This window comes from Strix uralensis, chromosome 9 (genome assembly GCF_047716275.1).
Source record: "Strix uralensis isolate ZFMK-TIS-50842 chromosome 9, bStrUra1, whole genome shotgun sequence".
In the NCBI taxonomy this organism is placed as follows: Eukaryota; Metazoa; Chordata; class Aves; order Strigiformes; family Strigidae; genus Strix; species Strix uralensis.
This window is the reverse complement of record NC_133980.1, coordinates 473,294-497,669: the sequence shown is the minus strand read 5'-3', so window position 1 is coordinate 497,669 and position 24,376 is coordinate 473,294. Positions and strand designations below refer to the sequence as shown.

At 39.7% G+C, this 24,376-nt stretch overlaps 1 protein-coding gene across 2 annotated transcripts in view; it reads right to left on the bottom strand.

Moving 5' to 3' along the window:
* Nucleotides 1–24,376, bottom strand: part of RNF13 (ring finger protein 13) — a 42,205-nt gene that overhangs the window by 4,470 nt on the left and 13,359 nt on the right. For both annotated transcript variants that reach the window (XM_074878328.1, XM_074878329.1), the window contains exons 4-8: nt 22,146–22,271; nt 17,110–17,197; nt 15,153–15,243; nt 13,667–13,772; nt 9,662–9,755 (exon numbers count right to left, since the gene is read on the bottom strand). In XM_074878328.1, the coding sequence (XP_074734429.1) occupies nt 9,662–9,755; nt 13,667–13,772; nt 15,153–15,243; nt 17,110–17,197; nt 22,146–22,271 (505 nt within the window). The remainder of the gene's footprint in view (nt 1–9,661; nt 9,756–13,666; nt 13,773–15,152; nt 15,244–17,109; nt 17,198–22,145; nt 22,272–24,376) is intronic.

Below are 24,376 nucleotides of genomic sequence, written 5' to 3'. Positions count from 1 at the left end.
ACAGAGCAAAATAGCTACCAAATACAGCAGTGAGAAGCACGATGTACAAAACCACGAGTGCACCGCGCTCCCGCATGGTATCTGAATAACCCGGCTAGAGCCCCCCCCACCACTGCTGGGGAAACTTAACCCTATCCTGGTTAAACCAGGACAGTAGCGCAAAGCACATCTTTTAAAATAAAGACGCAGCTCCATTTCATGTTGTAAGGAGCCGTACCTTATTCCATGACTTGTGAGTACTTACCTGATCAAGCCCTGAGAGGGACTTGAGCAGCAAAGGGTCCCTGTCCCTGTCTGGGTTCCTTGCTTTGACACAAGCTGGGCTGAGCATCTGCTCAGCTCTGTCAAGGCTGGAAAAGTTCTGGCCGTGTGCACAGAGCCACCGTATCTGCCCAAGTCGGTGAACTCTTCTTTCACACACCTCTTGCAGCCGAAGACGCCCCCAACGCTGGCACTCAGCGCTCCCAGACGGTGCTGCTGCTGTTATGCCATCAGCACTTTATCTAGGCCACCGACCCTCACTGCCTGAGTGCTGCCCAGCACTGCCCCATCTCCTCACAAGCAGCGGCTCGCTAGGGCCACACACGCTCCTGACCACAAAGCGTTCTCTAAATGACCAAACTACAGCATGCCAGAAGGAAATTCATCTGCCCCAGGACGCCTCTTCCCCTCTGAAGTCCCCTCCCATGGGCAGAGGCACGTGTGCCAGCAGACCGAACTGCGAGTCTTCCTGTCACTTGTCCAGCACAGGTTTGGCTGAGGGGCAGGAGAGCTACAGGGTCAGATGATCCAACACGGATTTGTACGTCCCATCACACGGGCAGTCACCTGCTTAGCACGTGGTGGGAGGGCGCCTGCATCCTGGAGATACGCTCTGTGATAAGGAGAGGCACCAACGATGGTGCCTCAGGAAAAAAGGAGTATATGGCCCACCCTGCCCAAGGTCCTGGGGGGTGGCCCCAAAGTAAGCAAGCTGGCGAAGTAAGGAGATGTAGATGCCGTCAGAGAGAGGATGTGCAGAGAAGGTTCACTCTCCCATATACCAAAAGACAAATGGGAAAGCACAAGCAAGGCAGAAACCCCACAAGAGAAACGAGACCCCTGTGATCTTTCACTCAAGGTCAAAGAAAGAAGGGTTGAGGTGGCATATCTCGTTCCCAGTGCCCCTCATGGCAGATTTCCCCATCTCCTTCCACTCCCTTCCAAATTCCACCTAACCTGAGCCCCATCCATCCCTCAAGTGTTACCTCATCAGTCACCGTCACAACTCAACTCTACTCCCATTCCCCACCATGTCCGCTTAACCCTCTCCCAGTAAACTTCCATCAGGTCTTTTCTGGACTACAGGCTGCACTAAAACTTCATTGCAGCACATCGCTCAGGTTTGACGCTGGAGATGTCAGATTTAAGTGCATAAGACTGACATGTGCTAGGGCCAGAGTTATCAGCCACAACAAGAATCTCTTGCGTGCTCAGTTCACCTTTCAACATACATGTATCACACACAGTAAAATCTGTGACACAACACTATTTAGCACAAATTTAGATATATTTTTTTTTCCTCCACTGAAGTTCCCATATTACTTCCCGAAGCACTGTCCAGATTACTGACATGAGATCTCAGTCTCAACTGGGGACAAACCAGAGGCACAGTTCACACTCTAAGCTTGTTCAGAGTTGATATAATATACAAGTGGTCAAAGTGTTGTTTTGGGGAAAAGGTGGGAACAACGGGGCAGATTTCAATAACGTGTTGCTACAGCAGGCCCGCATTTGGGTCAAGATCTTAGCCTACGTTATCAGGAAGCTTGCAAATGAAGGAAGCAAGCAGAATTTGTGCTACTCAGAAGAGACATCCTTTAACACAAAAGATCCAACGGTAACAGAGCTTTCCCTTTACTGTAATGAAACTATATGGCAGAAAAGAATTTCTAGAAACTCAGCTCAAAATTTGTTTTGATACCATGCTGCTAAACCCAGTGCTTTTCTACAGATGGGAAAATTACCTACACTGGGTATTTAGAGTCAGTTTTCAAAGGAAAGCTTAGTTTTCCTGTGCCGCTCAGCATGGTGGTTCTCTCTGTTCAGAACACGCGAGGAGACGCGTCCCTCGCAGCAGGAAAACGAAGGGCTGTGCCCCAGCAGCGACGGAGCGGAGCCTTCCCAGGAAGCCGCAGAAGGGAAACAGAAATAACACCAGTGACTCACCAGGGAGGTAGAGGCACAAAAGATGAATCGCTGTCGTCAGCTCAAATTTCGAGTATTACATGAAACTCAGTTTTCGGGGAAAGAGAATCCACAAAATGAAGTTGTTCAGTGACAGAGGAGAGGCAAAGGTGTACTATTTCTCTGTTTATGTGTTCAGAGTAAGATCATTAAGAAGTAAAAGCACAAACATTAAAAATTCAAGACTTAAAGTTGTAAAAAGCAGCTTGACCAGGATTTTAACAACTGTGTAACAACACACTTTACTGAGAAAAATAAACTTTCCTTGCAGATGTAATAAAAATCTTAAGCATTTTTAATTCCAAAATGCAGAAAACTGTCAGTCAAATAAATGCAGTGTAACAGCTTTTCCCATTTAGTCTGTAAACAATCTAACTCACATGATTAGTCTTGATCATGTTTAAATACTTTCTCATTAAAAAAAAAATCATATAGCATTCATATATTCATATAGAGATAACTGTAGCTTCAGTTTTTAATTAAGGACACGGCTTATATTCCACATTACCAGAACAGAAGGCAAGCACTCCTCTGCCTTGATTCAGGATTTTTGCAAGCCTTCTTTTTCAGATGTTAATGAAAGCGAGCTAAGAACTGAGCCAGCTCATTAATAACAGGGCTGTTTCATTTATGTGAATTTGTGTTTAGCTGCATTATTAGCAGGTGCTTTTTGCATCATTCCAGTGTCAAAATACCATTGACTATGATGTAAAAAAATCAAAATCATACAGGATTGATTTTTGTAGTTCAGAGAATTATTTTACTAGAGAATCTCATATTGTTGTGCACACAGTGCTCTGAAGTCTATAGCAATTAACATTCTGTAGACTTAAAAATTTTCAGTATAAAGCATGTTCGTGGAAATAGTTCTATTCTGGGCTTTTCTGAAGGTGCTGTCAATTTTTTTAAAAATACATACAACACCTGGTGTTGTTTATCTAGAATCTCTCTTCTACAGGGTGGAAAATACAGACTAGGATCTTACACAGGATCATGACTATCATGTGTTGCTGTTCTGCTGATTTTTTTTTTTTTTTTTTAAGGACTTCAATATTTCAAAAGTACTATACACAGAATTGCAACCTGGCATCTATTAGAGATGAAAACAGAAGGAACATCTAACATACAGCACATGAAGTTATCCACCGTGGTACTAGGGGTGTACTTGGGAGGTGGCAAGGGAAGCCTACCTGCATACAATTCTTTTCTGGCCTCATTCATAAGGCTTGCTTTTGGATTCTCTGTGCAACCTAACCTCCCCAAATAGGCGAAGGAATGCAAAACGAGCCCTCCCATTTTACCAAAATATTGGTTACACTTGATTTCTCATATTTTATGATAGCCATGACAATTTCTACTGAATCTATCTTTTGCCTGTGCCTAACGCTTCCACTTTAAAAGCACAGAACAAAAACTTCTAACCTACCTCCCTTCCAAAGGTATGAAAACCAAAAAAATATTTTAAATAGGACTCCATTATATACCAGATACAAAACCAAGGCACATAAGATATCCTTAGAAGGTTAGTTCTTCCCATTATTAAAAGGATTTCTCCATTTGTGGGTGTAAGACAGATGCTAAAAACTATTCACACCTACGTAATAATAGGCTGATTTCTAACGCAGTAAGGTCTTGTGTTGCCTACTACCTGACTTCTGCATGATTACAGATCACACTAAACAAACCAGCCAGCCAGCAGTATGGGTACAATTAACAAAGACACAGCAAATTGTTTAAATTACAGGTTTGCTAAAGCTAGTGGTTTGACAGGGAAAAAAGGGAGGCAAGACTGCAGAGGTAAGTGAAGGAACACATCTGCAACGTATTTCACTATCAGCAAAGGTAAATTACGGAGATTCGCACATATGTGTGAATTACGTTGCTTTCATTACAATTTTTTTTAAACCATAAAGGCAATAAAAAGAAGATTAATGCAAAAAACCTCATAGAATTGATACAGCATTGCAACATTAAGTATCCCACAAGAGCACTGCAAAGTAGTAAATATTCTCAATCCTACTTTATAGGGATGGAAAAGAAAGTGGAGAGAGATTATAATTATTTTATCTTGGCATGTAGTAAATCAGAGTAAAGTTGCAACTCTGGACCTCTCAGTTCATAGGTCTATTCTCCAAATATCAGAAATCCATGATTAAAACCAAATTCTCATCTGTTTGCCAAAAGATAAAATTCCAAGGGCTTCTGTGGTGGCACACAAAGTCTGTGAAATGTGATTCATGTTATTTTTGTTAATATATATTATTCAACAGAAACGCAAAGCTGATGACTGCCACTGGAAAATAACACTGCTGTAATTTGGCATTTCAGAAAATAAGCATAGTGGACGTGAGAACCACTTGTGAACACAGTTTTCCTGATAGTTATTATACAACAACAGAAGATAAAGGGAAAGCAGGAGAGAGAAAAAACCTCGTGGGCAGGTAGGAAGAGTCAGAGAGATCAAATGGAGTCCATACTGCCAGACCTCCATCACTGAAGTAAGGGGTTTTGTTTAATGTAACAGTGAAGTACTTCAGCTGTAGCTTTTCTAAAAAAATTACTTCCTCTTTTGCTATGACATTCTTTCTCTTTGTTGTTTTTATTAGTCAAATGATGTTTATGGATCATTTATAATCAGCACATTATCATCCCTATGTTCAACACAGAAATGAAAGTTAACCACCAGTCAGTGCTGTCAAGGGCATCATCTCTCAGAGGAAAAAAACCCCAACATTCAAATAATACATCTGTCTTTCTCCCCACTAGTCATTCAACATGTACAAGAACGTCCTGAAGAATGACAGCCCACTGTCCTCGAGTGGGCTTGTCTCGCTAAGGCATCCCCTGGCAAACCAACAGCAGCACCATCAGGAGAAAACGACGCCATGGTAAAGCATCACACCCATTTCTAGGCAGGTAAATACAGATCAAGTTCTCAGTAAGGCCGATGCTGAAGTTCTCAAACACGGAGGCCACAGATCTACCCAACAGCCTATGTCTCACTGCAAAGGTATTTCTCCAGTCTCGTTATCTCCCTGCACGGGGACCTGCAACCATCCCCAGCCCGGCCACGGCGCCGCACCCAGCGGCTCCCCCAAGCTCAGTCCAGCTGCTGCACTTCAACAGGTCACCCCAGGAGCTAATTAACACTATTCCATGGGAGCTAATTATCGCTATTGCCCAGACTCCTTGCTGGGGCTGGGGAGGGGAGGCAAGGTCCTGCAGCAGAAGGACCCCCAGCGCCGGCCCCCCTCAGCACTGGGAGCTGTAGGATGGCTCTGCCAGGCCTGCAGCCTGGCCTCCACCTCAGCTTAACCTCCATGACTACACACCCCCCAAAGAACACAAGATTTCCTGTTTAAAAGGGACATTTGCAGGCATCCTTTTCTCAAATACCCATTACTGTATCTTAGAAGTTGGCTCAGAACCACCAAAAAGTGGGGAAAGAAGGAAGTATGGAAACTGCTGCAAAATAAAGTATCTTGCTTAAATTGTGCATGAAAAGTGTTTAGTAAGCAAAATTATCTTCTAACTACTTGGCACATACAAATAAAAAAAAGATTTTTCAGAAACACAGATTTACCCATCCACATATATGTGTACTTGTGAACAATGAAAAACACAAAAATAAAACTGTGTCATTAAAGACTTTGTTAGACCTTAGGACTTGCTTTCTCTATTAGACCATAACTGTGCTGTGCAGTCAAGCAGATGGCTCTGTAATGAACAGTAACTACATCAGTTATAAACCCATTTGCAGGGAAAAAGAGTCAATTTAGAAATACGTGGTAACCTGCAGAACTGTACTTACTCTGGAGCAGATTATTTTAAAAGGCATTGAGATACATCTGTTTCCCACTATCGTTCAATCATAAGTATCAACTGGCGTATAAAGATATACACAATACTTCAAAAATACGTATTTGCTTAAAATGACACATACTCTTAACAGCTTATTATTTATCACATGTCAGAGCTATATTCCACGTGTAGATAAAACATTTCAAAGCTGACTGTCTGAAGTTCAGCTCTTCCGTAGTTCAACACCCAACCAAGCAGCTCCAGTCTTGTGGATGTAGCAACTCCCAAATTCTGCATTCTTCACCAGGTATCTAACCACTCATTTAGGAACCTAATTTCTACACAATGTAGAAAAAAATTACTTCGTTCATTTTTATTAATAATATGCCCACACATCTCTATCTTTATGATATTTTCTTTTTTAAGGAGTGAGACCTTATACTGTAACATCATTGCAGTTAAGATCTAAAAATCTTTTCATTCTTGGCCTAGATTCCATTTTAGTGTAAAGTTAAGCTGGCATGGAAATAATATTAAATATTTCTGAAAATAAATTCTATAATATGTACCAATTCACAAAATTTCTAACCTGTATTTTTTCTAAGCTATCATTCTTCAGATTATTCCAGTTTGCTAATGATCAAATTACAGGCACATTAAATGGATTTGTCTTTTTTGGTGTGTTCACTTCTGTCATAAAGACATCATACAAAAGATATCAACTCCCACTGACTTCTCTATGACCAAAATGTAACCCATTTTGTAAGGAACCACAACACAACAACTGCCCCAAAACTCTGTTTCAGTGTAGAAAACAGATTTTGATATAGCAGATGCTGCTTTCTGTGGAACCATTCAAAGGCAAGGCTTGCAGAGACAGTCAATGCCACATCCTTTGTTACTGCATTCTCTACTCATTTCAGAAATGCTGAGTGCCTGATCTAAAGCCTACTGAAATTAGCAAGAAGTTCCCATGCATTACAGTGGTATTTGACTCAAATCCTATTTCAAGATGATTCACGTATTTTCTGTGTTAACAATTCTTTAGGTATGTTAGAGTGCAATTACCCCTACAGAACAATCACCTTCATTGCATCATCATTTGCCTATCAGCCTGTTAAATTCCAGAAATCCACTAAAGCCAGCTTTCCCTTAAAAAACCTTTTGCAGTACAATGAAACCATTTATTAGGCAGTGATTCATAACACCAAAAGCAGTGCAAGAAAGAAGAACCAGTATCTACAGTGTCTTAGCTTCAGTATTTGACCAACATTTCAATGTTCCAATACAAACAGATTTTTAAGAATACACTTGAGACAGCAGAAAATCCAGCATTCCTAAAACCAGGATTACAGTCCATGAGTTACTTTCACGTATCCCTCCAAAGCAAAAGGTAATGGATATATCATCAAGACGACTGCAGTGAATGGTTTCACAATAATGCCTTGAGAAATCCTATCTTTCACAAAGAAGCACAAAGCAATACATTTTTATTGTAATTGCTGAAAGTAACATACTGCAAGTACTGGGTCAAATTTTGACCTTTTAGTAGAAGTACTTAAAGTAATGTAAGGGATTAATTTCATAGCAGTAGAAGCAAAGTGATCATTTGCTTAAAGACACTGAAATCCTAGTTGAAAAAATAGGGGTTTTGTGGTGTTTTTCATAAGCCACTGAATACCTGGATGTTTACAGCCAGGTTTGCTTTACAATGAGTGACTGAGCTCCAAACAGTTCATATTGTGTAAGATTCAGCAAAAGCAAACAGGAAGGAGAATGAGGAAAACAGCAATAAGATTATTTTCATACACTGGCTACTTAGTCACATAATTCTGAGATAGTTATTAGAGACGCACACAATTAACTGAAAAAGACATTAACTGACTTTCTTGAAGCAACTCTTCCCTTGTAAATTTCTCTTTAAAGTACAACGTAATTTACTTTGTATTTTTATTCTAATTAGATTTCATAGGGAATCAATAAATCAAAATTAATATTAGCTTTATTGGCTTAAGATTATTTTTTAGAGTCAATTTTAAATCTACAGCAATAGCTCATTATAGCAAGGTTGAAGCAACCCTGCAGAAGAAAACACCTTTTCTTTTTTCCTGTGAGGCTGACTAACATTGCACAAATACTTTATCTGCTTAAATTGAACATCTGCTTTGCACAAAGTGAGAACGATATCATCAATAATGCAGGTTGGCTTTACGAAGGGCAAAGAACAGTAAGTGGTTCTATCCTTGAACCCAGCCATATCTCCTAACACAGTCTTTGTGCCTTGGCAAACACGTTCTCTGTTGACACGTGTCATGCAGTAATCAACCGTTTCAATTAAGTACTTCTCCCACATTTTCTTCTCATACCTTACAATAGCTTGTATGAATGACCGATCAGATGGTAAAATGGTAACACATTTCAAAAACAAAATGAAGAAAAGTAGCAGATTTTCTTCCTACTTTTAAGGAGTAAACTACAACAGAGAAGGACTTAAGGCAGCTTTTCTATTTCATTGAATAAAGTAACTTACTACAGCTTTATTTCTCATCTTGTCATTGGACCTTGCATAAAATTAATCACTACAAAGAATCACAACAGCAAGTAATCTGGCATTAAATTTGAATTGCTCCTGCCCTCACAGAAGTGTTGCAATTGAACAAAAGGACCACTCCTCTGGAGAACCAGATAAATTATACCCACTAAATAGTTTTGTTTTTATAGACTCTACAATGTCGCGCCACTAATATTTATCAGTTTCCGGACAGATAATCATAGAATGGTTTGGGTTGGAACGGATCTCAAAGCCCATCCAGTGCCCCCTCCTGCCCTGGGCAGGGCCACCTTCCACTAGCCCAGGTTGCCCAAAGCCCCGTCCAGCCTGCCCTTGAACCCTTCCAGGGAGGGGGCAGCCACAGCTTCTCTGGGCAACCTGTGCCAGGGCCTCACCCCTCTCACAGGGGAGAATTTCTTCCTTAGATCTCATCTAAATCTCCCCTCTGTCAGTTTAAAACCGTTCCCCCTCGTCCTATCCCTACTCCCCTGATCAAGAGTCCCTCCCCCCTTTCCTGTAGCCCCTTTCAGTCCTGGGAGGCTGCTCTAAGGTCTCCCTGGAGCCTTCTCTTCTCCAGCTGAACCCCCCCAACTCTCTCAGCCTGTCCTCACAGGGGAGGTGCTCCAGCCCCCCGAGCATCTTCGTGGCCTCCTCTGGCCCCACTCGAGCAGGTCCATGTCCTTCATGCACTGAGGGCTCCAGAGCTGGACGCAGTACTCTGGAGGGGTCCAAATAATGGAAATAATAGATCACAGTGACTGACTGCTGCGGTCAGTGTTAATGAGAGCACAACAAGGAAGCTTTGTGGAATTTCTATACTGAGTTTGTGGTATATTAAGCAACATTTTATTTCTCAGCCACAGTCTGCATATGGTGTCTGCTCTGCATCCATTAAAGAAATGTCAGAACTCCTCTATTTCAGTGAGAACAGGGTCAAGTCAAACTTTTTGTGCGCTCTCACTCCAAACTCTATTTCAAGTGTATTCAAAATTGTTTCCAAAACTACACATAGTCCCTCAATTTAGAGGGTTTTTGAGTGTTAAAAACAATGGGGTCTAATCAGAGAAAGAATGATCCACTTGCCTTTCTTAAATTTATGTACAGGAAGTTTCTTAAGCTGATCCTTCCTAAGCCGATTCCTTCTTGCTCTGTGTCTGTCTTGAACGAATTTTGTGATCTGGAAACACACATAAGTAAGACAACATGAACAGTAAGTTAAAACAATAAAAGTTTTGATTTACAAGTCTTCACAGTAAGTTAGTCAAAAGGGAACCCCTGCTCAAACTGAATCACCTCTTCCCTTGCCTGGACTCGAGGATGAAGCCAGAAAAGCCTAAAGTATGTTCTCAATAACCACAACACTTGAAACTGAAAACGCACAAGATTTTTTTGGAAAGGAAAGAGAAAAAAAAATTATGTCTATACTACATAAAAAATGGCCATTGCAGCAATCCTCTACCAAGGCCTGTGTACAGTGGAACGGCACATTTCAGAGCAAAACACAATTCCTTAAGTTTGACTAGTTTTGCTTACAGTTTTAGGTTACTACAGCTCTTTCAGAGGATTATTCCCATATTTAGCAGAACTGTTTTCACAGTATCTAGATGTAGTTTGGGGAGGAGTAAAGGGGTTACTTCAAGCTGTTATTACTTGCTGCCTTCAACTGTACTAAAGATTCTGTTTTCATCTTCTTAATAGTCCCTAATGCTATTTCTACTCAGTTTCTAATTCTAGCATCTGTGGTATGACATTCTTTTTCAAATATGACGACAAACAAAAAATGCCCTTAACCAAGTATACACACTAAAAAGTCTTTTGAAATTTGCAGTGTTCTGCACCTACCTACACTGTGGATAAGGCAAACACTGAGAAAGTATTAGTATTATAAACAGCATTAATAGCTCTCATTTAAGAATCCCTTGAAAAGCACTGATATACTTCACAACAGATTTTTTTTTTTTTTAAAGTATGAATCTCTCTATTATTACAGACAAATATTACTAGGGTCATTTGAAACTGTAATTGGTTTTGGCCAAATAAAATTTATATATCCTTCTGTGTCACACCTGGCTTCACTTTTTAAGCATGTTTTGATCTGAACTGTTCATTCAGACGTTTTTTACTCCAGCTCAACAATGAGCTGTATGCATAAACTGAAGTTTTTCTGATGTAATTCAGACACTTAGTAACAATCAGAGTCTCACATTCATCTCAGTTAAAAACAAGATTTCCTGAAAGAAGCAGGGCCAACACCACAAATGAGGACCAAATTCAACCCGGAACCTCCCTGGGGTCAAGTTCACTGTACCAATTAATTGTCCAATGCTCTAATCTATCAAGATCTTTCTGTTAAGGTCTCTACACTCAAGGGAATCAACATCTCCTGATTTAGTATTGTTGGCAAACTTAGTGTGCACTCAACTCCAGTGTCCAGGTCGTTGATAGGAACATTGAAAAGAACTGGCCATGAAGCTGAACCCTGATGAACACCACTAATGACTGGTTGCCAGCCAGATGTTACCCCATTTACTACAACTCTTTGGCCTGACCCTTCAGCCAACTGTTCACCCATCATATTGTATACATGTCTAGCTTTATGGTGGACATTTTGTTCAGAAGGATACTGTAAAAGACAGTATCAAAAATCTTGCTAAAAAACAAAGCAAAAACCCCATAACCCCACATATTCACCACCTTCCCTTTGGACACTATGTGGTAATCTTGTTATAAAAGGGTATTAAGTTAGTAAGGACTGACTTTCCCTTCATGAACCCACGTTAGCTTTGGCTGATGACCACACTGTCTTTGAAGTCTTTTTCAACAACTCCCAGAATAATTTTCTCCATGGTTTTATCAGGCAATGAAATGAGACTGACAGGCCTATAATTACCAGTGTCTTCCTTTTTCATCTTCTTGAAAACAGGGCAAATAACATTTGCTAGGTTTGAGTCAACTGGGACCTCTCCAAATTCCCGAGATTGTTGACAAATAACTGAGAGGTCTCACAACAACATCATCCAACTCTCTCAGTACCCTGGGACGAACCCCATGGGGCCCCACAGACTTATGTGCATTCAGCTGCAGCAGCAAATCCCATACAAGTTCAAAGTCAACTGGGAGCTCATCACCCCCTGAGTTGCACTCGGCCAACCCAGGGCTCTGGGGGTCCCAGGGCCAAAAAAAAAAAAATACCACAACATCCACTTTACTAGCTTTTCCTCTAATCCTTATGCAGAGGCTGCCGGCCATCTCCTGCTCAGCCCGAGCCTCCTTTACAGACGGCACTTGCTACCCCTCGCCCATCCCAGCACCCATCACAGGACTCTTCCCACTGAGTCTCACTTACGCCAGGAATGCTTGAGCCCGGAGTGAGCCCCAGAGCTTATCACTAGGGAGCCCGATTTTTATCCTCCTGCCCCTCTGAACCTGTACTACACTCTGGAAAAACACTTTCAAACACCTCTCCCCTTTTTTCCTCTCACAGTTTAACATGAGCTGTGTAGATGGATTCTGGCATTTCCAGCATCATATAACCTTTTTTCAAAACCCTCCAAACATCTGTCCCAAATACATAGTATAGGTAACCCTGACTTGCAGACATACAATATAACTTTTTCCTGGTTCCTGTCTGGTTTTCCTCTACAACATGATTTCAAGACATGGGAAGAACCATTCATTTTAGCACTTGACTACCTACTGACACTAACAGAAGAGAAATTCACGTCTCAAAGCCTTTGCTTTTGTAAGTGGGACATATCTGGAAAAATAAATTCTTAATCATAATTTACAGACATGCCCTTTTTGACATTTCCTCACAGTGCATAAGCAAGGAAATTGGAGATGAGTTTAAATGCCCGAAATTTTCCTCACCAAATGTTTATTTCCCCTCTCATAGCTAATCCTAACTAGCATCTGTTTATTCCTTTTGGATTGTACAGATGGTTCTTGCCTATATACTTTATCTGGAATCTGGAACTCTCAAATTCTCACATTAAGTAAAAAATTGTGTAATTCAGAGTATCAGCATGCTGATACAAAAAGATCCAGCTCTTAAAAGGGAAATTTAAAAGAATCAGTATCTCTGAAAGACAGTATGTTTAGGTTGGATATAATGAAGAAAGTTTTTATGATGTGGGTGGTGACACTCCAGCACAGGTTGCCCAGAGAAGCTGTGGGTGCCTCATCACTGGAAGGGTTCAAGGCCAGGTTGGACGGGGCTTTGGGCAACCTGATCCAGTGAACGACATCCCTGTTGATGGCAGGGGGCAGACGGGGTGGACGAGATGATTTTTAAAGGTCCCTTCTGATCCAAACCATTCTGTGATCCTATGGTTTCCGCTAAAAGAACTCACTTATGCCCTAAAGACAAACACTTTACAAATTTTTTAGCTCACTCCTATAACATTTGGAACACCACTTCTGATGCAGAAAACTGCTGTTTTCATAGTGAGGGAAGCATCTGCAGTTCCAAGGAGAGGTGGCCTTTCAGAGGGCTTAGTCTTGTGTTTGTTACATAACTCTAACTCCTTGGTGAAGCAATTGGTGCAAATTAGCCTGTAGCTTAGTTCACTTCTTGACTTGAAGATGACAGCACTGAAGTCATTATATCAATGATTAGGAATTGATATAGTCATTCCTAGTCATGATATGCTATCTACTGTAAGAGGTTCTGAGCTTGCTGACCGATTACTGTACCTGCAGTAAAAACTAGCAAGACCTCACTGTGGAACAGTGGGACTAACATTAATTAAGCAGTATGAGTTTGGTGAGGTGGGACATACTCTCAGTGTCATCCTTTATGGAGAAAAAAAAGCGTTTGTGCAGCGGAAGGGTAGCAGTGAGGACAATTCTCTGTAAGTAGTTATATGCCAGGTAGAAATCCTGAGGGCTCCTGACATCCCTTTGCCAAAACTCTGCACCTGTTTATTGTACTGAGAAAATAAGGGATTACAGGTAAGCATGGTGCAGGTGTGTACAGTACACAAGGCTTCCACTGCTCCATTACTGTACGCCTTCATGTCACTTCAGTAAGTGACGGTTCTGTGATCATGTCTGAAAGAAAAAAGGTTATTAAAAGAAGGAACTTACCATAAATATGACGATGAGAATAAGACAGATCCCCACTATTATTAGAAAAGGGATTAAGTAATACTCCAAAGGAAGACTGAACTCTGGGATTAACACAACATGGCCACTGTGAGGACAAAAAGATAACGCTTGCTAAATAGGTTAGAATTTAATGACCAATGAATTAAAGATAAATACAATGAAAAAAAACATTAAAATAAAAGGCTATCACTAGACACACTAAAAGGCTATCACTAGACACACTAAAAGGCTATCACTAGACACACTAAAAGGAATACCTATGTGTACAACAACATAGAAAATTCAGGTGTTATCTACATAATGTAAAGCCAATTAAATAAAAAGATAAAACAATGTTTCTTAGAACATTTTAGGCATTAAACTACTTACTGACTTCAGTCATCAACAAATCTAAAGCAACCAGGAAAACAACCTCATAGGTGCTTTGGTAGCAGAATGAGAAACATATAACATGACCATCAAAAGATACTGTGAAATCATCATTTACTGAAGCATTTGGGCTTATACAGGAGGTTTAGTTTCAAATCATGAAGCATGACAGGCTGCACCCTTTGTCCTCTGGAGAGGCAATAAATCTTCCTAGGGAACCTGGTATGGATGCTGGCAACTACATATCTGAATATTAGTATTTACTGATACTTAAGGAAGTAGAATCCCATTATTATTCTGTTGGCACAAGCAGTCAGAAGCACCAGAGAAGGTACAACCTATAAAGGTGTTAGTAGTTCTACAACCACTACTCATGTGGAGCCACACTTGACATAAAGTAGTTTCATCAGCAAGGTATCTACTTAAGAATGACACAGTCTAGTTCTGATTAATTTAGTGAAGGGACATTAGAGAGACCTGAAGAAACAAGATCATTAGATGAATAACAGGAAATACACCTCCTTTTCCATCCTATTCAAGGTACGCATTTTAACCATCTTGTTCTCACAATGGTTTTCTTTTTAAAGTTTTAAACTTACAGGCAGCACAGAAGCAGTGCAAACCTAATCATGTACCTTGTTAGAAACATCTTAAATGCATCCTGCTGATTCACCTAGCATAGGAAGTTCTCAGACTTGTTCTAGAACTAAAGGATGATTTTTTTTTTTTTTAAAGACCAGGACCCAATTTCAATGGGAACTGACATATATTGTAAAAAAAACACACCCTTAGATCTGAAACACACATACTCTCACAAATATTTCTGTGATTCCCAGATCATTAGCTAAACTCATATGTCTGATGCTATATGAACATGCAAGGAGTAACGTTTAATAAATATATGGTAACCCTCTTGCAGAAAAGCAATTTGTATTCATTTTTAAAATGCTTTCTGCCCATTGCTCTCAGGCACAAGGTTTCACCTGGAATACCTACAGCCTCTGTCATCACAACATCCTATTTTAAATCCATAAATATTAAAAAGAGGCAATGACTTAATGCAAGCAATAACACAGCTGCATGTGAGGTAACTCACCCCTTCTCGTAAGTAAATTCTTCTTTAAGAGAATTAGCTGATGTCTCACCAATAAAGACAGAAGGAATGTCAATCTTCTTTAAAACCTCAACTGTACAAAAAAAGCAGGAAAATAAAACTGTTATTATGTGAACACTCTATGGGCACTCTTAAGACATAAGACTTGAACATTATGAGACCATCAGAACATGAAGACATACTGTAATGTAATGACATATAGACTGACATGCATGCATGCTGAATCTTTATGTCATATAAGAAGCGGTATTGGTTTTCCTACCAAATATTTAGGGACTTCATTGCAGGTAGAGAAATAAAAATTCTTAATGGAATATTTAAAGGGAGCATAAAACCAATCTAATTTGACAAAAAAGGATGCATGATCAGAGTTAGCTTAACCAGAACATCATTCTTACACAGAGACTTGATAAAGTCACACAGCTCCATTGATTCCAGAATTTCTGGCAATTTATATGATTTTGTGATCTGGTACTGTAAATTTAATAAATCTTTCTTCCCTCCTTTTCATCCTAAACATAAATGAACGCACTGGAAACAGCTGTGGCTAGAAAAGGTCAAAAAGAAAAAGGAAGAGAATGAACAAATCCCACACCTTTATTTCAGTCTCAAGAAACTGGACGGAACTGTCTCCCCCTTTTCTGCTTGCTAGTGAAAGCAATAACAAGCTCAAAAAAATGCAGCACAAATGAAAAAGTTATTGAAAGACAAAGTCCATTTTCTAGAAAACCTTCTCCTCAGTTTCACTTTATACTGATTTGCACCTCTGACTTATGCTTCCCATGTAAGGGTCAAAGTATCTTGAGTTTAGCCAGTATCAAAGCATCCCGGTTCCCCTAGGCCAAAGCATACATGGCTTAATGTCACCTTGCGCTACCCGAGCCTGCATTTGTTGTGAACTTGTTCTGCATTTTGATTTCTCAGTGAAACCTGAAAATAAGATTCACATGGGTTGGGAATTCATTAAAACCACTTTCACATAGCTTTCTGGGCTACTCAGCTGCCACTTCATTTGCTGGAAGTTCATTTCCTAGTTTACTCAATGGTATTTCCATTTGGAAAGACTTTTTTTGTTCTCATTTAGGTTCTTTTTCCATACTGAGCAAGCTCAAAAACTGGACAAAATAAAGAAATGCCACAAAGTCATAACAGCACTATAGACAAAAAACACATACCATGAAACAAAAACCATGATTTTGACTAGATTACAAGAGGTTCTGAACATATTCACCCCATGAAAGGTTAAAATCCGAACAGCTAGCATCAGAATCAATCAGAAAATGGCACACTGGTCTCTAAACAGTCTTTTTCCAACTGAAAAACTGAAAATATGTACATGTAATATGTATTCATATGAAATTAGAATCCACTTGTCCAAAGGAACAGAAAAATGTACACAGCAATGTGACAAAATGCAGCCACTAACACTAAAAAGTCATATTTTAAAGTTTGATTTCCTTCCAAGAGTAGTTTTTCACTTTTCCTATATTTCTACTTAATTAACAACACATCAGCTATTTTCCACATCAGTCATATATCTTATAATCTTATATATCTATCTTATAAATTTAACCATTTAACCCAAAACAGTTGAACTAAAATTTAAAGGAAAAACAGAAGAAACACTCAGAGAACGTACAAACTTAAAGCCACAAATAATACACAAATATACATCTATGTTCTTATATAAACATCTCCCATTTTAAAACATTAAAAGCAGGAGGATTTCTGGTTGGGGTGGTTTTTTTCTGGGGGTTTTTGGTGGTGGTGATAGTTTTGGGATTTTTTTGGGGGGGTTGCTTTGGGTTTTTGGGTTTTGCTTTGATTTTATTTTTTAAGAGAAAGTTCATCATAATACTTTATCCTGATTTTAATACTATACACTCTAATGGGTGAAATGATTTTCAAACAGGAGAGAAGAAGTGATACCTGTACTTACTGTCGTTGGATCCCATGCTTATGAGGTCATCAGAATCAACATTGTGAACTATAGCTGCCTTGTATCCAGCTCTCTGTGCATTTAAAACCTGCAAACCATACAAAATACTTATTAGAAAGACTACTGCTTCAAAATACAGTAACCTGTCTGTCCTAAGACAAGGTACACTTTCAGGAAGTTATAGATATTAGAGCAACATCATTAGTGCATCCAGAGGAGGCCACGAAGATGCTCGGGGGGCTGGAGCACCTCCCCTGTGAGGACAGGCTGAGAGAGTTGGGGGGGTTCAGCTGGAGAAGAGAAGGCTCCAGGGAGACCTTAGAGCAGCCTCCCAGGACTGAAAGGGGCTACAGGAAAGGGGGGAGGGACTCTTGATCAGGGGAGTAGGGATAGGACGAGGGGGAACGGTTTTAAACTGACAGAGGGGAGATTTAGATGAGATCTAAGGAAGAAATTCTCCCCTGTGAGAGGGGTGAGGCCCTGGCACAGGTTGCCCAGAGAAGCTGTGGCTGCCCCCTCCCTGGAAGGGTTCAAGGGCAGGCTGGACGGGGCTTTGGGCAACCTGGGCTAGTGGAAGGTGGCCCTGCCTGGGGCAGGCGGTGGGACTGGATGGGCTTTGAGATCCCTTCCCACCCAAATCGTTCTGTGATTCTATGATTGTCTGCACATATAAAACAAGTGCCACCTTTCAAAATAAAATAATATAATTAGTCTTATGTAATTACGTTATTTTTCTGGAAAAATAATTTAATATTATCTTCAGACAGACAGTTTTTATATATATTAAAAACAAGATTAAATACTTTCTATGGGTAGATAAAGATAATATTTAATCATAATTGAAAACAAAGGCACTGATTTACTTCGGTAAACTAGAAATTACCACTTGATAGCTCTCGAAGTCACACAAGTATCTTTTCTGTGCCTTGAGATGTGGAAATGCCTTACTTGACAGCCCGAGTATCAGAAGCTTTCACATGGAAAAGTACAAAATTATAAATATGGGTACAAAACTATATTTTGTACCAGTTACACTTTTGATATATACTGGCTTTTTTGTCACTACAAGGGAAGCCTAAGGTCCATGTAAATGGCATTTGCTGCAGTGACTATCCCCAACACAAACGTAACTAACTTACAACTATTCATCTTAGATATTGCTTCTAATGCCTCCACAACAGCATAGAAACTCATCACAAGATGCAAAAAACACTAGAGAACCTTGAGGAACATTCGGGTTTCACCCTGTGTTCAACTCCTGTTCAAAACTACACAATAAGCTTGACTACAGCTGGACAGACTTGCTCTGAACTGAGCTAGCATGGGACACAGTGACAGCTTTTATTTCCACTTAGATGCATTTATTTAAGGAGACTGTAATGCAAATACATATTTACGTAACAGGCAAACAACCAACCATTAAGTACTACTGAACAAAAGATCACAGCTTTGAATACCTTTGAAACTGGAAAACAGTAGCAGCATTTTGGATATTACAGCATCGCAACAGCTTTATTAATCAGTCAACAAACACCAACTACAGCACCATGAGCACAAACATACACACTAACAAATCTTACGGAACCCTGTCCTACACCAAGCCACCAACACAGCACCACCAGCTCTCGTTTACAGCAGACTACTATCTGAAAAACCCAGGGGAAAACTCTGGTGCTCTTTTTCAAGATCTCTACCCTCAGACTCAGGAAAGGGAAAATATATATGTATATATACATATGCACACTCTGCATTTCTCAAGAGAGAAACAGTAATGAAGAATACAAAAGTTCATGGAGGGATCTGAGCTTTAAAGCTCCCTAGTTAACACAGGTTCTTAATCTTCATATCCACAGAAATGTGCTACAGTTATTAGTGACATTTTCTATCTAGTATTTGGGTTTTCTGTTTCTTGTTTTATTTCTTTAACATCATGTCCTGAATAGGTGTTTCTTAACTGGCCATTAGACATTGAAATATGTCCTCCAGGACAGGTAATAAATAATTTATATTACTTAAGGAAATGTTTTAGTTCCCTACACACTTTCGCACTTACTTATAACATAGGCCCTTTGTTTAATTATTGGATTACAAAATGATGGTGTTCGTGTAAAGCCACACATAAATATGCCTACAAGACATTTGACTGACACAGGGTCACTCAGGTGAAGAGTCACATGAACACAGTCGCAGCCAGGCACCTTCTGCACATGCTGCCACGAATGAGCACAGGCTTCAGGACACCACAGAGCTGCAAAAAGCAGAAGCAACTGCCCGTTCAATTATATTGTGAAGTTACAACTTCACCCTTCCTACCCAGGGCCTCAAAGACAAAAACATTAATTGAGCACCAAAACTGAAGCACTGACCTGTTTTTAAGATATATCTAAGCAGGATGGTACAGCTTCAGGAAGGGATTTCTTACTGCATAGTAACTTTCCACTACCAGAAAACAGCAACCAACCCTTTCCTCAGTTACGTGCCCAAGTGTGCCACCAGCTCAGATTCTCTCCCCATATTTCTAACAACTATATCCCCAACAGCAGAACAACGTTATTGGAAAAATGCAGACACTTTGAGATATCCTAGTACTAAAAAAACCAAAATCCGTTTCAGATGTAAACAGAAATGCAGGATTGTGAGTTTGGCTAGTATTACATCACTACAGAGAATATCCATAGTGCAGACATAAAATGATGTAATGTGTAATGATGTATTTGCTGGTTTCTGTGCCTGAAGAGGCATTTTTAATATAGCGAGGTACCATCTACTTCAACTACATATAATCCCAGACCACTCTAATAATTTTCCACATGTAGCACAATTTTACATGATGCTTATTTTGCCAAACAAGCCTTTTATGTAGGCAGAAAATGAGGTGCTTCCTACATGATGCGAACAACGTCTTTCAGAGTCACAGATGATCAGACCCTAAACGCAGGCTTGAGAAAGAAGTTTTGTAATCAAGCAGGAGTTGAAAGCACAGCACCACCTTCTCTTGACAAGTCCCTTTCTACACTGGTCACCAACACAAACAGCAGTAAAAATCTGTTACAACAACTGAGAAGACACATTCCAAAAGGCTCCAAACTGCTTCCTCTTGCTTCCAGCCTTTACCCTTCTCCTACTGTGACAAATTTTCCTGTAAGAAGTCACTAGATGCTAAGAGAGATGGAAGGGCAGAGGAGATGGTTTCTGACCTAGTAAAGATTCATACCAAGAAACAGCTGTGCACCTGTATTTGCAGATTTCAATGTAAAACAGGAGAGATAAGACTTTCAGATAAACTCCACTTTGTTAAAATCTGCATCCTGTCAGACAATTAGCCGATATGTAATCTAACTCACATCTCAGTGCACATGCCACTTCCTGGCAGAAACTTCAGGGCAAAATGCTGTAGCATGTAGGAAATTATATAACTCAGTATTGCAGTAATATTAACACATAATGTAAAAGTGAATTCGCTGGCCAGCGAGTACAGAGATACCCATGCTTGCCTTGGAACTTCTGATCCACTTTCCACCTTCTACTAAAGAAATGTGTGGGAATCCACTTTTCCATGGGTATTACATGAAATAAAACATAATCAAAAACTGCTTACATACAGAGCTAGTGTGACTTAAACCTTAAAGAACTGACCATGGAAATCCCTCAATGGTAATGCACAAATCTTCCATTTTCTGCAAGGAACACTCACTGACTGTGTGTGACAAATCAAGATGTGTAAAATTAAAATACGAGACCTCACACCTACAAAGTTGATAGCTACGTGGAAAAACAATTCTGCACGTCTTCCCCTTGCTTAACTCTTGCCCTTAGCTGAGCAGCTTTCCAAAGGTTCTCAGAATCTCAGAATTCTGTGAACAGCAAGAGAGATGTGATTTTTCTGGTTTAGCAACAGAGTAAAAATGCTGAGAAGTCATAATACTGACTTCTTCAACAAAACAAGTTGTTATCAGCAAACAAGCATTTGCTGTATTTCTGATTAAAAATGTATTCCACTAGAAAAATTCTGTCCTGTAACAGTGTCTTCAGCAGTAACGCTGTCCCATCAATTTAGGGGCAACTAGACAGGCAAAGAGAACATGAAAAAGACAAGTAGCATCTGCCCTTCCTTTTCCCACTAAGCCACATACACACACGGTGACAGGATTCACAGTACAAAATACGTGACATTCCTGAGTCTGATGTGAAGGTAGATACAACATGAGCAGTGAGGCTGCTCCTACAGCTGGCATCTACAGTCTGGGTAGAATTTACATGTTTAACCACACCACCACATAGCAGCAAATATGGTTGGATCTCCTTGTAGATCATGAAAGTCAACAACAAATTGAAGAGTCCTGTTTTCTTTAAGACATTGTTTGGTGCCCCGTATATCAGGGTCATTTTCAAGAAAACCATATATTCTAGACAAATAATTCTAATTTTGTGGTTTTAAATTAACACAGAGAATACTACAGCTGCAGGTCAAAATTTTTCTAATATAAATATTTCATAATATCTAGCTGTTGTACCTGTCTAAAATCATTCCCATCCTGCCACTCCTGCCTGTTTTTACCCGGCAGTGCACTGTCTCCTCTCCCCACCAACGAGCTGTGACACTACTATTGCTCATGGGGTGTGAGCCACAAGATTGCTCTCAGTGTGAGCCACAAGAAGATGATCCAGCTATTAAAAGCAAAAACAAATCAGGAAAGTGGCTTGCAGATTTTGGGTGCTTTTAAGTTACCTCCACTCCCTAATCTCCCCTGTGACCCCTAGCAGCAAAGAGTCTAACTGCCAAGAAAAGCTGATACTGCTACTGAATGTTTTTATTGTAAAACTGCAGCATCCATCATCCTTATTTGCCATATAAGCTGGCTCACAAACAGGTATCTTAAACTAAACCATATCACAATACTGCTTTATCTGCCTGTAGACAATAAAATTCTCCCTTCCCATCACATCAGTATCTATCCTGCTGTTAGCTATAGATACTTTTCTGAAGCACCAGCACGTTCTTTAAGAGGAAAAAATAATTTTAAAAAAAATCTTACCTTGATATCAAAGTTGCACTCAAGCCTTCGAATTAACACAATAAAAGCACCGGATGAGTTGTCTTTCAGCGGAGGTGGGGCTATAGGCTCACATGCATTTTCTGGTTTTGAATTTATCAGGAATCCCTACAACAGGAACAGAAACTAGAGCTTAATTTGTCTTAGTTGGCAGACAAGTATAAGGACAGAAAACTACATTTTCATATAACAGCTAAATAAATTCTTATTATCAACTCAGTCCTGTATCATAGTAAGATTTCTGCTACATCCCTATTTATTTCGATTCATCAGAATCTTTATGTCTGTAAAGAACTAGAAAGAAAATAGTTTTTCCAATTACATCATCTGAAGTTCATAACTCGGAAGTTGCAGTATAATTCAGCATAAAGAGGACTGCATATGCTACATTAATATTGTGGAACTATTATCCTAAGACATATGGAGACTAATCAAGAAAACTGAAGTATAATAGGCTAGGAAGCACTACCACAAATATAGTACTTGGCAGTTAAATGGGGAACCCGAAGAACAGTGTGTGAAATCAACACTGAACTAGCATGAAAAATAGCTGGTTTACTGTGGTAAGCAAAGACCAAAGATCGTCACATCTGCTACAGATGAAAGATTCACAGAAATAGGAAATTCCGGCAATACCAACCTTGAAGCAATCTTTGGATTGTTTTTAGGTGACTGAGTTAGTACTCCACCACTGAAAGTGTCTGGAGTAGAAACTCTCCTACCCTCATGGTTTAACATCTGAAAAAGTCTACAGCTTCTCTCAGAGGAAACACGCTCACCTGGATACGGAACATGCTGACACCTGTCCCTCTCCACCGCAGTGTAACTTCAGGGTTGACTACTCCCTTGAACTTCCCCCCCGCTACAGTAAACACCCCGTGAACACGGCTGATACAGAAATCTGCCCAAGGCAAATGCCAGAGGAGAATCACCCGAACTGCACCAGACTGTTCTAGCTCTCGGGAGAGCAGACCTGCCCCTTCTCCTGTACCAGAACATGCTCGCTTCCTTGGTCAAATCTCTACATCACCTGAAAAGGAGCTTCTTTATTAATTAGATTGATATTATTAGTTAATTAATTATTAGATTGATATTAATTAGATTCCCCTCCATCAGTCTCTTCACAGCAGATTTAGATTACCAAGATACAGAAAAATCCAGACTGTACAGCTAGAGGAGGCTTTGTCTACCCTTCAACCAAAACACATCTCTGCAGAAAAATTACTTTCTCTGTGAGGTGTTTGTGCAGTAAGGTCAAGGCATGATAGAGGCTTTTGGTTGCTAATGCAATGGACTATCATTTGACATAAGAATATTCCTACAAGATTCACACTTGTTGAAATCAGTCTCAAAGCTAAAGCAATTATCATACAGATAAAGAGGAGTGAATTGCCAGAAAATAAGAATGTAAGTAATTTGTTTTATGCAAATAAAAGTCATGAGAAGCTACACTGCTGTGGGCTCAAGAAATTATTGCTACAGTTCTAGATAGATCTTTTAAACTCTCAGTTTTCACTGACAGCTTTAGACATATAGAGAGACATCATCACCTGTGTAGAAAATCATAATAATCATATATAATCATATATAAATGTACATATAAATGGTCAGTCTCACTATATGTCAGTTTATATATATATAAAGTCAGTTAAAATGTACTTTTTATGTGTAATCTTACCTTTTATCCATAAATATATGTTATTAATAAAGTTTAAACTACAGAGAAAGCAATTTTGGTTTAAGGAATATATTTTTGTAATGATAATATCCCTTTTGGCAGAGAAGCTGCACCAGCAATCTATTCTTTGCCACGTTTGTGGTGACAGGCACAACATTACACAGTCTATAACAATTAAAAGCAATATCCACTGAAAGTTCTGCACTGATTTGCTGACAGCCAAATTTAGGTCCCCAAGGTTCCTGATTCATACAGCAAACACTACTTACATCATGGAGTTTCATGCAAAGCATTTTTAACTAGAGTGGTATGTCTGAAACCAACTGTATTCAACAGAAGTTTTACACAAATCACACATCACCATGTTACAGGTCAAGAAACACGTACAGCAAAACCAAAGGCTAACTATGACTAGACTGGATTTTTCTTAAAGCTACCACACGTTCCTGAACACCTTTAATTGAGGACCTGTTCTTCTAAGGACACAGGCACAAATGACTGACCACTTTATGACTAGAGCACACAAGCCAAAAAA